General features: G+C 53.2%; 1 protein-coding gene across 1 annotated transcript in view; it reads left to right on the top strand.

Moving 5' to 3' along the window:
• The window catches only part of LOC616782 (uncharacterized), a 164,984-nt gene that overhangs the window by 118,455 nt on the left and 31,351 nt on the right, over window positions 1-15,178 (top strand). Inside the window, exons 47-53 of the mRNA XM_059881464.1 lie at window positions 786-883; window positions 1,977-2,323; window positions 5,262-5,428; window positions 6,709-6,821; window positions 7,852-7,933; window positions 11,382-11,519; window positions 13,920-14,094. Of these exons, the coding sequence (XP_059737447.1) occupies window positions 786-883; window positions 1,977-2,323; window positions 5,262-5,428; window positions 6,709-6,821; window positions 7,852-7,933; window positions 11,382-11,519; window positions 13,920-14,094 (1,120 nt within the window). The remainder of the gene's footprint in view (window positions 1-785; window positions 884-1,976; window positions 2,324-5,261; window positions 5,429-6,708; window positions 6,822-7,851; window positions 7,934-11,381; window positions 11,520-13,919; window positions 14,095-15,178) is intronic.

Below are 15,178 nucleotides of genomic sequence, written 5' to 3'. Positions count from 1 at the left end.
GAAGCCCCACCCACACCAGTATTCTTGCCTGGAGAATCCCATGGACAGAGGAGCCTGGGGGGCTACAGTCCATGGGGTCACAAAGAGTAGGACACAACTGAGTGACTTTCCCTTCACGTTTCACTTTCAGTATTCATTTCCTTCACCCAGCCACGCCCCCAGGACTGTTACACATTCTCCTCCTCTAGAGCCCTCTCCCTCACTCCTAGCAGACCAGAGCTCATCCTCAGCCCTCTTTTTCCACATTGTCCATACACATTCCCTTCACGGTCTTAACCGGTCTCTCATATCAATGGCATATCTGCACTGCCATGTCCCCCATCTCTTCCTCCCCTGAACCCCAGATCAGTAGGCCCACCTGCCCACTGTATCTCCATTCAGATGCCTGGCAAGGCACCTCCGACTTTAGCTGTTCCAAAACCAGAAAGGCCAGCCCCCCAGACCAGCCCCTCCCTGTCTCTCTCCATCTTGGCAAGCAATGCCTAGTCCATCCTTCCCACCGTGTAGTCAAACCCTTGAAATCAACCTCGATTGGCCAAGCCCTCATCCAGGAACCCCCTAAAGCAGCACCTCATTAGAACAAAAGACTCTATCACCCAGGAAGTTCCAAGGGACCTATGAGCTCCGTGTCATATTCCCCTGTCACCCCCATCACTCAGTCTACAAAGCTGTACGAGTTCTGTGCCAGGAACTGGGATCAAAGACCAACCGTTAGCAGGAACTGGGACCAGGGGCCTTGGTGGCTGCAGCTTCATTGTGCCATGCCCTTCCTTGCCTCTCCCCAGCTTTCTCTTTTCCATCGACTTCCCATCATCCGACACGTGATGCCTTCCGTGTTGTCCCGGCCTGACTCCCACTGCTGGTGTTTAAGTTCCACGTGGTAATGTAACAGTTCAGACATTTCTGTCTGTCTCACCTGTGGCAGCCTCCGAAGGTTTAACAGTACCCAGCAAGTGGTAGGTGTTCAGTCAGCATGGTTGAACGATGGAGTGACATCTCCTGCTTTATAGCTGCTGCTGCTAAGTCGCTTCAGTCCTGTCCGACTCTGTGCGACCCCAGAGACGGCAGCCCACCAGGCTCCCCCATCCCTGGGATTCTCCAGGCAAAAACACTGGAGTGGGTTGCCATGTCCTTCTCCAATGCATGAAAGTGAAAAGTGAAAGTGAAGCCGCTCAGTCGTGTCTGACTCCTAGTGACCCCATGGACTGCAGCCTACTAGGCTCCTCTGTCCATGGGATTTTCCAGGCAAGAGTATTGGAGTGGGGTGCCATTGCCCGCTTTATAGAGCGGGCGACTTAAAGCAGGAATCTGCTTGCCACCTGCTGCCACGCACTGTGTGTTCTGATCGTAATGGCTAATGTGCTGTTGTGGCTTCAGTGATTAACTCACAGGCACATTGGTGGGGAACTTGCAAACTCAGAGCCTTTGGGGCCCCGTGGAGAACTCCAGTGTATCAGGTAAGCTGTAAGGGGACCTAGAGAGCTCACACCCTGTCTAAAGTCTTCCCAGTTGTATATTTTTAACTTTTTGAGAAAATTTTTTTTTAAATGTATTAACTTTTGTCGGGGTGAAGTACATCTTTACCCTTTGAACTGTTTTGTTAAAAGATATTTTTATGCGGACCATTTTCTAAAGTCTCTGTTGGATTTCTTACAATATTGCTTCTGTTTTATGTTTTGGTTTTTTGCCCATGAGAATCTTAGTTCCCCAGCCAGGGATTGAACCCTCACCCTTCGCATTGGAAGGCGAATTCTTAACCATTGGACTTTGAGGGAAGTCCCCTGAGCTATTTTAAACTGTACAATTTAGGTATTTAGTACACTGATAAATTTGTGTAGCTACTCTCTAATTCAGAGCATTTTCACCTCCCCCCCGAGATGGGAGCCCTGTTACCCACGAGCAATCACTCCTCAGCAGGCACCTCCCCGCCCTCTAGTACCAAGCAGCACGTGTGTAGTTTGCCAGGTGTAACCCAGCTGTTCCTCCATCCTGGTTCCTCCCACTCCAGTGGTGTGGACCGTACAAGACCCCAGGGTTTGGGCGAGCGGGTCCTCGCTGGGCCAGGCTGGCTTTCTCTGCTCAGGGTGGTCCTGTGTCTCCTGGGTGGTGTTCCAGGTCTCTGCGGACGTTGACAGCAGCGGCGCTGGCTTTGAGAATTCAGGACGCGTCTCGTCGGGGTCCACGTCTCTGAACTACTCCGTGAGCTGCCATCACCGCGATGGGCGCCTGGAGTTCTCTGGTTGGAGCGAGCACAACAGCTGGGCCCTGCGGCAGGCGGGGTTCCCTGGAGAGGCCCGCCTGGGCGCCGAGCTGCAGATGCAGAGTAAGGCGGCTGGACCCTGCCCGGGAGTGGGAGTCGGCCCCCCTACACTGACACCTGCCCGCCAGCCTCAGGCCCGGCGTGACCCTGAGTTCCAGGACTAACCAGGATGCCCTTGGCCTTGGAACCTGACTCTTAAAGGAGTGGGTATTCACTTCCCAGGGTGGCCAAGGGAATGTACCATAAAACGGGTGGCTTAAAACAACAGAAATTTATTCTCCCAACTTCTAAAGGCTGGAAGTCAGAAATAAGGTGTGGTCAGGGCCATGCTCCCTCCAGAGTCTTTAGGATTCAACCCTTACTGGCCTCTGCCAGCTCCTGGTAGCCCCAGGCATTCTTGCACTTACGGCTGTATAATCCTGGTTTCTGCCCTCGAGTCTGCCTTTCTTTCTGTAAGGATGCTAGCCATTGGATTACGGCCCATCCCAACCCGGCACCTCACCTTGGCTTGCTTCGTGGTTTAGTCGTTAAGTTGTGTCCGACTCTTGCGACCCCATGGACTGTATCCCACCAGGCTCTGTCCATGGGATTCTTCAGGCAAGATGACTAGAATGGGTTGCTACTTTCTTCTCCAGGGGATCTTCCCGACCCAGGGACTGAATCCGGGTCTCCTGCATTGCAGGTGGATTCTTTACCAACTGAGCCACCAATCCTATTTCCAAATAAGGGCGCATCCACAGGTCCTGGGAGTTAGGACTTCAAACATAATTTTTAAGGGGAAATAGTTTAACCCATACTGGAGGAAGAAGGGAAGGTAACAGTAATAAGAGTCAGTGTTTTTGTTATTGTTTGGTTTGGTTTTTTTTTTAATGAGGAATTTTATTTTTATTTGTTTATTTGGCCACACTGGGTCTTAGCTGTGACACCTGGGATCTTTAGTCGCAGCATGCGAGCTCTTAGTTGCGGCGGGTGGGATCTAGTTCCCTGACCAGGGATCAAACCCAGGCTCCCCGCACTGGGACTTATGGAGTCTTAGCCCCTGGGCCACCAGAGAAGTCCCAAGAGCTGGCGTTGATTGAGTGACTGTGTGTATGTAATCACTGAGGCAAGCTCTCAGTACATAGCTCAGTGAGTCTGCTCGACAACCCCGTTCACACCAAGGGAAGCTTGAAGCCCCCAGTGGGGCCTCTGGGTCATCAGACCCTCTGACCTCTCTCCTGGCCCCTGCTCATTCCACTCCTTGATATTCTTCCAACACGTGAGGCTTACTCCTGCCTCAGGACCTTTGCACAGGCTGTTCCCTCTGCCTGGAATGCTCTTCCCCACATGACTCCTTGTGGGAGAAACAAGGAAGCAGTCCCTCAAAACCTGCTTCTCAAATGTCATCTCCTCATTGAGGCCTTGCCTCTCCCCCTATTTATTTGCACCCCCACCTCCCTCCAGCTCTCCCCACCTCTCTCCCAGACTTTGTCTTTCTAACAAACTGTGTAACCCACTTCTTAAATATTCTTATTTCTCACTTCCCACCTTCCATCCACCCCACACTCCACTCTTTGTTTGCAGAGTGGCAGATAGTAGGTGATCAGTTAATCATCTGTTGAGTGAATGGGTATCAGGGAGTGGTGAGTAGCACCATCCCCATTCTGCAGGGGGGGAACAGAAGCTCAGAGAGATTGAGTCACTTGTCCCATGCCACACAGCTGGCTCATGATGAATCCAGGCAGCGTGACTCCAGAGCCACCCTCTGATCCACCCCCGCCCCCGCCATCCCGTGTAGATGGCAGAGATCAGGATCCCTGCATGGCCCCAAGTCTCCTGGATGGTCCTCTTCTGGCCTCAAACTCTTCCATCCTTGGTTCTCAGCCTCCTGCAGGGTGAGCAGGCGCCTGGATCAGACAGGGGACTGTCTCACAGACTGCTCTGAGGAAGGGTTTGTCAGGGCTGTGGTGGGTCAGTGATGGGACAGGTGTCCCAGGAATGATTCCGCACGGCCCCAGTTCCTGGGCCAGGAGGCCTGGGGTGGGGTCTTCAGCCACGGTGGCCTCTCACCGCCCCCACTGCTGTCTCTCAGGGGGCGTGTTCTGCCCGTCAACATTCTTGGTGTCCCCACAATCAGGAACCTCCCCAGGCATAAGGGGACTGAGTCCCCTTGGATGTGTATTCGCTCCCCACTCACGCCCCACACATAGTAGGTGCACATGGGTGAATACTGCATAATGAAGGAAGGAGACAGACCCTTCATGAGACCTACTATGTGCCCAGTACGCAGATGTGTTATCTTAGTTAATCTTGGCGATGTCTCTCGAGGTGGGTAGCCTATGCCCACTCTGTAGGTGAGGAAATTGAGGCTCAGAGTTGCCAGCTTGTCCTTGTCTGCCAAGGAGGGCCCCCCAGGTGATGGGGCTGAGCGAGATCCCAGAATCTTTCGTGGAGGAGTTTCTTCTGTCTGCTGAGCTGAGTTGTGGCCTAACTCAGAGGCAGGGGACTGGAAGAGATGCCCGCACATGCTGGGGGAGGGTGCAGACCCTTGCCTGGGCCAGGCAAGCTGCAGGTCAGTATCATTTGATATTGATTTGATATTGTATTAACCCTGGAGAAAAGCATCATTGATTTGTTCACTCCCTCATTAGGTTCTGGGCACTTGTGATGTGTCTGGGGTGGTACTAAGTGCTGGGGTCACAGCAGGGAAGGAAATATATAAAGGTCCTGCCCTCATGGAGCTGACCTTCTGGCGAGGGAGGAAGCAGGACGGGCTGGGAGGTACTTTAGAGGGGCAGTCAGGGGAGGCTGCTCGGAGGAGGTGTCATAGCGGCAGTGATTCCAATGAGAAGGAGCTGGCCAAGCCAAGACTGAGGGAGCCTCACGACAGATGCTGTCACAGGGACTCAGAGGTGAAAGGCTCGCCCAGGTCAGTCTCACTGGTATCCACAGGGTGCGACCCTAAACTGGAAAGGGAAATGAACCCCACTTCCCAGCAGCCTTTGCCACTCTCTGTCTCTAGAGACCCAGACGCAGGCCCGTGTGGTCCTCCAAGCTGGGGACGATGGGATCAGCATGGACGCGGTAGCCCTGGTGGCCCGGCCAGTGAATGGCCCCCTGGAGCTGGTGGTGAATGTCAGCCACACGGCACCTCTTCTCCGGAGGCTGGGCCTGCCCTTTGCCAGCCAGGTGAGGCGTGGGTGGCCAGCCCAGGCAGGGGCAGACTCCCCTGCTAATTCTGTCAACTCCCATCCTGTTCCCAGGGGCAGAGGACCACTGTGCACAGTTGATGCGAATGGTCTTGCCTTGTGTCTGTCCAGCACTTTACAGTTTGCAAAGGCTTTATTAATAATGATGATAATTGTAACCAGCGGCCTCTGTGCTCCCCGCCGTGGGGCCGGTGTGGATGGGCTCCTGCACCTGCGTTCCAGCTCCTGGTCCTGTGTCTTTTCCACGCTTCTGCCTTTTAATCAGAATCAAAGCCCAGCTTGCATTTGCACAGCACCTACTGCGCGCTTGGCACTGTTCTGAGGGTCCTGCATGCACTGGCTCATCTCCTAACACCCCAGTAAGAGGCAGAGCAGCACAGTTGCTATACATGCCGTGTCTGGAGGCCAGTCCCAGCTCTGTCATTTGCTGGCTGGCTGTCCTTGGGCAGATTCCTTAGCCCCTCTGTGCCCTCAGTCTCTTCATCTGTGAAATGGGGTAATAGCGGTACTGTTAATGTGAGGGTTGTGAGGATGGAGTGAGTCAGTACCAGTGATGGCCCTGGGATGGTGTGTGGCTCGAGCCGACGCTTCAGAAGCCTTTGCTGCTCTGATGCTGCTGGTGATGCTGGCCGCTGTAGTCATCAGCATCCTTGGGTCACAGGTCCATCTCTCGGTGACCTGCCCAAGGTCATGTAGCAAGTAGGCATCAAAACAGGGGCTCAGACTTGGTAGTGGGTCCTTCCTGAGATGCACCCCACACCCTCTAAGACAGGAACTGTGCTGAGTCCCCATGCAGCGGGCCAGTGGCGCTTGGTGTGAACTCAGCTTGCTTAGTGGGGCCCTCCCTCTCCCTCACGAGCCATGGAACATGTATCCAAGTCTTTTCCAGCCTTCTGTTTGGGGCTATCCAGCAATCCTCCTGCCCCTCACTCCCCTCTGCCGTGGGAGGAGGGGCAGTTCCCGGAGTCCAGGGGCCCAGGATGTCACTCTTCCCGAAGAGGGTCTGAGTCACCGTGACCCACCGCTGAGCAGCACTTCATCTGAATCCCCTTTCCCTGCCCTTAGCCTGGGTGGTGGGGAGGTCTGTAGGATGCCGGCTCTTTGCGGCAAGAGAGCCGGCCAGGGTGGGCAGATGGGGCCAAGTCTGATGGGCATCTGCCCTGCCAGGCTGGTGGGCGGACAGGGATGTGAGGGTCCTCAGGCCCCTCCTGCCTCCAAGCCTGTCTCCCCAACCCTCACCCCGTCCTGTTCCCTCTTCAGCTCATGTTCCGGGAGCTCTGGGGAAAGGAAGAGATGCATTCTTCCCTGCAGCTGACGTGCGATTCTCAAACCAGCCTGGTCCTCAACATCCAAGGCCACAACCAGGCACTCAGGTGAGGGCTTTGCCACACTCTGGGAGCCCCAGGGGAAGAGGACTGAGTGAGGGAGAGGCCTCAGCTGAGCACCTGACCCACAGCACTGCTTCAAACCCTCCCCACAGCCCCACTGCACAGAGGTGGCAAGGGAGGCTCAGAGAGGCCAAATGACTTGCCCGAGGTCACACAACTAATAAAACATCTTTGACCTCTGGGGCTCGGGATACGAATGAGGAGTTCTTATTCTCCCAAGCTAAATGCATCCCAGGCCTCGAATAGTAATAACTAGTATGGCTCTTCAGTCTGGGAACCTTCTGGGGCGCCATGAAGTCAGGTGGGTCACCAGGCTCCAGGTGATGGAGGGCGATGAGGAAACTGCTGGTAATGATATAGACCAGCGGTTCTCACCCTGGGGCATTGGGCAGTGTCTGGGGAAAGGTCCGGTTGTTACAGCCAGGAAGGGGGGTCTACTGGCTCCTCGCAGGTGGGGGCCACAGCTACTGCCAGACGTCCTGTAATGCGCAGGTCAGGCCACAGCGATGACTGGTGTGGCCCACGGTGTCGGCCGTGCTGAGGTTGGCACACGTGGTGTAGGGACACGTCCGGACAGGGCAGCCCCCAGGGCAGGCGGCAGTGGGGAGCCATGAGTGCCTGGCCTGAGGAGCCAAGGGAGGGGAGCTGTGAGCCCAGGGCTGCAGGAGGGGGCCAGGCTTAAAGTTCGCTGTCCAAAGCGAGAGGGCCCCATGGGTGGGCCCACAGAAGACCTGCCGCTGAGTACCACCCAGCCCCTGTGCTGGAGGGGAGACGGAGGCACTTGCCCACCGTGCCAGGACCAGGCGGAGGCCAAGCTGGAATGCAAACGTGCATCGCTGCAGCCCTGATCGTTGCAGCCCACGGCCGTCAGGCCTCCGGGCATGTTAATAGCCCTTCATTGGGTTGCTGCCATGTTCTGGGTCTCCAGCCCTCTGCTGGGGTGGTTGGCTTGGTCCTGACCCGGCCTGCACAGGGCGCCCTCAAGCCAGGCCTCTCACGCCTTCTTTGCTTCCAGCAAAGAGCTGCGGCTCTCCGGCCAGCATCACCTCCCTGTCCTCCTTGGCCGCTGCCCCAGCAGAGCCTCCGCCTCAGCCAAGGTAACCGTGTCCCGGCCACCCCTGAGCCCCTAACTGGTTCCAGATGCCCTGCCCGAGGCGGGTGGGGGCCGCGCAGGCCGGTCCCGCCGCTGCGGAGTGTTAACACATCACATGTGTCCCCCGGCCTGCAGCAGGCCCCGCTGGGCCACCCTCGGAAACCCCTGGCTCCAGGTTTCCCAAACAGGCCCGGGTTTACATTCCTGGGCCGGCCTTGCAGCCCCCACCGGGGCCCACGAGACCCCCAGGAGCCAGGGGAGTCTTGCCCACCAGTGCCTGGCGCCACCTCCCCCCAGCCTGGCACGCTCCTGGGCGCTGGATGACGCGGCCTTTGAGCTGAGCCAGCCTCACCCTCCTGGTGCTCCATCTGCCTTTCCCACGGCCTCTGCGTGGCTTCCTGCCCTGTGTCCACAAGTCCTGTGTTCACCTGGAACCCCGGGATATCGCTATCTCAGGCATCTGCTCTGAGTAGCATCTGGGGTGCTGGGCATGGACAGGAGGACCCGTGAGAGCTGCGATTCCCTTCCCTCGGTGCTTGCCAGTGTTTCTTTCTGTCTGCTCCCCCTCCCCGAAGCAGGAGATCCTGGAAGGTGTGCCCAGGACCTGGCCTAGGGCCCAGCATATAGTAGGTGCTTAGTGAGAGACAGGGAGGGAATGAATGAATGAATGGATGAGTGGATGAGTGAGCACACACACCAGTTGGCCGCTTCCTTATCCTGCCAGCCACCCAGCTTTGTAAAAACCACCCCCCACTGGCCTTGGCCCAGGCTGACTTTGTTTATAGAGCACCTACTGTGTACCCGGCTGTGTACCAGCACCTCACACACAATCTCAGAGCTCTGCAGACTTCACTCACCATCACTCAAGGAACCTCTTAGTTTTCCCCTAATCTTTCTTTTCAATAATTTCCAACCTATAGAAAAGCTACTATAGGGCAGTGACCATTTACCAACTGGTTTTCCCCCCAGTTTTATTAAGATGTAATTGACGTACAGCACTGTTAGTGTGTACAGCACATTAATCTGACTTGCATCTACTGTGAAATGACTGTAAAGAGTTAGTTAGATCTGTTATCTCAGAGAGAGATAGAAAAAGAAAAGGAAAAAAAAATCTTGTGATGACAACTGTTACGATCTCTTCGCTCTCTTTTTTAAAATTAATTTTATTGGAATATAGTTGATTTACACGTTTAGTTTCTGCTGTACAGCAAAGTGAATCACTTATCCATATACATATATTCACTCTTGTTTAGGTTTTATTCCCGTATAAGGTCACTACAGAGTATTGAGTAGAGCTCCCTGTGCCACACAGTAGGTTCTTCCCAGTTCCCTGTTTCATCTCTGGCAGTGCGTATACATCTGTCCCAGCCTCCCGATTTATCCCTCCTTTCCCTTGGTAACCGTAAGTTTCGTTCTTGCATCTGTGACTCTGGTTCGCTCGTACCATTCTTACCAGCTCTCAAATACATCATCCAGCAGGGTTAACGGCAGTCACCTCGCTGTACGAACATCCCTGGTATTTATCTTATATCACCAAGTCTTAATATCTTGCCACGTCTTTCTATTTATATTTACATAGGTTATATACTTGTATATATTCACACACATATTTTTGTACTGTGACTAATATTGAGCTGTTTCTGGAGGCATGTCCCTACTCATAAATACTGCAGCTGGTGTTTCCTATAACAAGGGTATTTTCTTGTATAACACAGTAGAATTACCAAATCCAGGAAATTTAACATGTGACATAATGTCGCTGTTGAGTATACAGCTCATCATAAAAATTCCCAGTTGTGCAGTAATTCTGCTTTCTCAATAAGGTCCTTCTGAGCTGTTTTGTTTGTTTTAAATCTGGGATGCAGTTCAAGATCACCCCGGGCATTCAGTTGTCCTGTCTCTTTAGTTTCTTAACATCTAGGACAGAGGTGTGCAAGCTTTTACTGTAAAAGGCCAGATAATAAATATTTTAGCCTTTATACCCAATACCCTCTCTGCTGCCACTACTCAATTTTGCATTATAACAAAACAGCAGCCATAGATGATATGTAAATAAATGGGCTTGGCTGTGTTCCAATAAAACTTTATTTACAAAGCAGGCAGTGAGCCGAATTTGGCGCAAAGACTGACCCCGATCTAGCGATTCTCTTCCTACCACCTACCTTTCTTTCCTTTAACATTTTATTATTATATTTCTCAGACACTGAAAGATTCAAACAGCTTCCTTGTGAATGCCCACATACCTGTTACCTGGATTTTTTCATTCATATTTCGCTTTACTTTATCACACAGCTCTCCACCCATCTTAATTTTTAATGCATTTCAAAGTAAGTTCCTGATACTGATATACTTCCCCCTAAACATTTCTTATCATTAACCACCTTAAAGAAGAACTCCTGTATTGAGCAACAAGGATTTACTGTATACACAGGGACTGTAATCAGTATCTTATAATAACCTATCATGGAAAAGAATCTGAAGCTGTATACCTGAAACTAACACAATATTGTAAATCAACTATCGTTCAATTTTTAAAAAGAAAGAAAACTTTCACGTGGATGATTTTGCAGTGTCCAAGCAATCATTTGCAAAAATGCTCTGTTTGAATTTGTCAGGTTGCTTGTGTAAGGTGTGATTCAGGTTGGACATTTTTGACAGGGGAGTCACTAAATTAATGATGTTTCTGGAAAGCTCTTAGAAATACCAATTCTTGACCCAGTTTCTAGAGGCTCTCTTTTTACAGGTCTTAGGTGGGGGCCCAGAGTCTATATTTCTAGCATGTGCCCTGAGTGATTCTGCTCTTCAACCAGCCTGTAAATTAGCACATGATTTCACATAGGGTCCATATCAACACATTAATAAAGTGCGTTTCATCATCCCAGTTTATCTGGTTAGAGAGTGAAGTCCTTGGGGGTTACGGAACTAGCTAGAGGTCACTCACCCCATGCTTGGAAGAGCCAGAGCTGGGTCCTGGCCTGTCTGATGCACCGTCTGCGTCCTGTCCTCTGCTCCAGACTGCCCCCTCCCATTTACAGTGATAATTAGAATGCCTGCCTGCTGCAGGCTGGTCGCCACCTGCAAGTCAGTGTTAGAGCATGAAGGGCGTGGGAGATGCTTGTCCTGGCCACACCTGGGGGTCTAACCTGAGCTTAGGACCCTCGTGCGTGCTAAGTCGCTTCAGTCATGTCTGACTCTTTGCGACCCCATTGACTGCAGCCCACCAGTTTCCTCTGTCCATGGGATTCTCCAGGCAAGAATACTGGAGTGGGTTGCCATGCCCTCCTCCAGGGGATCTTTCCTGGACCTCATGTCATCCCAATGCATCTCATCCAGGGAGCTGTGGGTCTTTAAGTCTGGGGGCTTTGGGAGGCAGAGACTACTTCCAGCACCTTCCTGAATGTTCTATCAGAGACTTGGCTGAGGAAATCCGCCTTGCTTTCCTTCTGACCCAGCTACGATACTCTGAGGGTGGAGCCGAGGGCACATTTGTGTTGATGGTGGAGGAGCATCATTTCCACATGGGTGCCGGGCTCGCAGCTGCGAAGAACAGCCTTACCAACATCATCAAGCTGGAGCAGAACTTCCCCCAGGTGCGTGGAGGAGGCCAGGGCAGGCTTGGCGGCGGGGGGACGGGGGGATGTTCCTGGGGCAGCCCATTGAGAAAAGAGGAATTGTCCGGTTTCCTGGGAGGATCCACTGCAGGCAGGGCTGTGATGTGGGCAAAATTTGCTGGAATGGATTCTCAGCTGGTCTCAATGTCCCTTCTTCCCTTCCCCGCTCCCTCCCTTTCATGTTATTTACTGAGCATCTACTAGGTGCCAGGCCAGACACTGTTCCAGAAGCTGGCGATGTTGCTTAGAGCAGACTGATGAGTCCGTCCTCTCATCAAATGTAGTCTAGTAGGGAGACTGCACCTGCAAAGCATCAGAGACATGGTCAGGAGACGCATCAGGGAGATCCCCTGAAGAAGGAAATGGCAACCCGCTCCACTATTCTTGCCTGAAAAACCCCATGGACAGAGGAGCCTGGTGGGCTATGGTCCACGGGGTCATGCAGGAATCAGACACGACTTGGTGACTAAGAAACAACCACAAGTGGGGAGACTGATCAACAACAAAAAGAAAATCAAATAAGAAAAATATACCAGACACTGATACCTACTATAGAAAAGGGCTTCCCTGGTAGCTCAGATGGTAAAGAACCTGCCTGCAGTATGGGGTGATATGAGCGGGAATGACTGGGGAGCTGTTTAGGTGGCCAGCAAAGACCCCACTAAGGAGGTGAGTTAACCATTTGGAAACCTGGTGACAGGGCCTTCCAGGCAGAGGGAACGAGATGTGCAAAGGGCCTGGGGCAGGAATGACGTTGGCACGTTTGAGGAACGGCCACTGTGCTGGAGCAGAGTGGGTGAGGGGGAAAGAGCAGGCAGGAGTGCAAATCTAATCATGCAGGGTGCATCAGGCCACAGAGAGGAGTTGGGATTGTATCGTCTCTGAAATTGGAAGCCTTTGAGGACCTGATCCAAAGGGTGCTTTCAGACTCCTCTGGCTGCTGTGTAGTGAGTGACCTACAGGGGGCAGCAGAGTCTCAAGTGGATGGTGACTGCAGCCATGAAATTAAAAGATGCTTGCTCCTTGGAAGAAAAGCTATGACCAACCTAGACAGCATATTAAAAAGAAGAGACATTACCAACAAAGGTCTGTCTGGTCAAAGCTATGATTTTTCCAGTAGTCATGTATGGATGTGAGAGTTGGACTATAAAGAAAGCTGAGCACCGAAGAATTGATGCTTTTGAACTGTGGTGTTGAAGAAGACTCTTGAGAGTCCCTTGGACTGTAAGGAAATCAAGCCAGTCAATCATAAAGGAAATCACTCCTGAATATTCATTGGAGTGACTGATGCTGAAGCTGAAACTCTAGTCCTTTGGCCACCTGATGCAAAGAACTGACTCATTGGAAAAGACCCTGATGCTGGGAAAGATTGAAGGTGGGAGGAGAAGGGGACAATAGAGGATGAGATGGTTGGATGGCATCACCGACTCAATGGACATGAGTTTGAGTAGACTCTGGGAGTTGGTGATGGACAGGGAGGCCTGGTGTGCTGTAGTCCATGGGGTTGCAAAGAGTCAGACACAACTGAGTGACCGAGCTGAACTGAACTGAACTAAGGGTCTCAAGAATGATGGTGTCTTGGACTGAGATGGCGGCAGTGGTGATGGGCTTTAGAGACATTTAAGAGTAAACTCCCTTCCTCCCCCTAAAAGTCTCCTCCACCATCCTCCTGTGGCACCCAAGAGCAGGGAGAGTGCCCCTTGCTGAGCCTTTGCACAGGCTGTTCCTTCTGCCTAGAATGCCCTTCCCTATTTTGTCAAGCAGCCTGTTTCTCTGTATTCCTTTTCCCCCTTGAATATCTTCCATGGCTTCTCTTGTCACCTTGCCCCATCATTTCCTAATTCTGTGACTGTCTCCCTACCAGCCTGGAGTCCCTGAAGGGCCACGGTCAGTCTTGGTTATCTTTGTCCCCCAACCCTCAGCCCTGGGTCAGGAACATCACACCAGCTCATTAAATGTTTGAGAAATCCTTCTACCAACCACAGCAGCCCCTCGTGGCACCGTCCGTGGGTCCAGCCCTGAGCTGAGCACATCACTCCCCTCGTCTCACCGAAGTCAGCACTATTATTCTTACCCCAGTTTATAGATGAGGAAACTGAGGTTCAGAGAGGTTGGGAAACTAGCCCAAGGCCACACAGCTTGGAAGTGGAGCTGAGAGGCAGCCCTCCTCTTTACAGGGGGCGTCAGCCTCTGGTTTGTCATAGCCCTTCTGCCCCCTTGCTCCACTCCGTTACGTCATCTACCAGCCCAGTAAACAATTAGAACTTTGCTTCTTGTCTTTCCTTTTCTGAAAGCTGTTCTCCTTTGCTACCCTCAGCAGAAACATGGGCTGGGCTCCCCAGTGACCCAGCTCCATCTTTTTTTTTTTTTTTCCCCCAGTTCCACGCCCTTCCTGGGGAGCTGGTCCTTCAGACCTCATACGAGCGAGCCCGTGGCACCCAAGTCCTGCACCACACGGTGCTGTGGGACGGGCAGGGTGTGGCCCTCAAGGGGAGCCTCAATGGGAGCCTCTCCATGCCCTTCCTCAAGCCCGCTGGGACCCTTGGTCTGCAGGGTGAGTCTCCCAGGTGCCACGCATTCACCCATTCACTCAGCATCATCACTGAGTGCTTGCTTATCCCAGTAACTGTTCTAGGCACTGGGGGTCCATCGGGAAGCAGGATGGCCCAGGTCCCAGATCTCAGGGAGGAGGGCTGTGAGCAGGGATACACACCGAACAAGATAACATCAGAGTGTCTCCAGGAGTGAGAACGCCTATGAAAACAAGCAGGGTTTGGTTTTGGGGGTGGAGGGGGTGGAGCTCCTCCAGGTGGGTGGTCTGGGAAGGCTTGTCTCAGGAGGTGACTTTCAAGCTGAGCCCCGAGTGACAAGGTGAAGCTCTGGGGAGATCATCATGGGCGGAAGAGGAGGAACAGCAGGTGCAAAGGCCCTGGGGTGGGAATAGGTTTTGTGGCTGGAAGAATAGCAGCAAGGTCAGTGTGGCTGGAGTGGACTGACGGGAGGAGCAGAGGGGAGGAGATGAGGTGGGAGAGGTTAGGGGAGCCAGGACACACAGGGTCTCAGCCTCTGACAAGGAGTTGGGGTTTATCCTGAGTGTGATAAGACAGGAGGGCAAGGTTAGCGTGTGGATGATGTGGCAACCCCCTGCATCCCCGAGGGCTTGCAAGCTGAGGCTGACAGACCGCAGGTTGGCAAGGGAGGTGAGTGTGGCCCCAGCAGGGGCACCTGTGACCCCCTGAGGCTCTCCAGGAAACAGCCCCATCCCCAAGGGCCATGCAGACACACGGGCTGTCAATTCGTGTTTGAGGAGTCTGCGTACACAGAGCAGAAACTGACCTGCTGGCCTGCCAAGCGGGAGACGCAGTGCAGACCCTGGCCCGGGGCGGGCACGGCTTGCTGGGTGGCCCAGTGGGGTTCCCCGGGGTCAGGGTTGCCACATGTGTGCCCTCAAAGCAGAGAGAAAAAGAGGATCCTCAGCACGCCAGGGCAGTGTTTGTCGTGCGTGCCCGTGTGTGCGTGTGTGAGTGTGTGCACGCTCGGGGGCCCGTGGATGGGCTGAGCAGCCTGTGGACCCTGCTGTGTGGTTACTGGGCGCAGAAACCAGCGGGTCAGGGGCAGAGGGAGTGAGGGGTTGCGGC

Source organism: Bos taurus, chromosome 25 (genome assembly GCF_002263795.3).
Source record: "Bos taurus isolate L1 Dominette 01449 registration number 42190680 breed Hereford chromosome 25, ARS-UCD2.0, whole genome shotgun sequence".
Lineage (NCBI taxonomy): Eukaryota > Metazoa > Chordata > Mammalia > Artiodactyla > Bovidae > Bos > Bos taurus.
The sequence above is the reverse complement of the archived record's forward strand: the minus strand, read 5'-3'. Positions and strand labels throughout refer to the sequence as shown.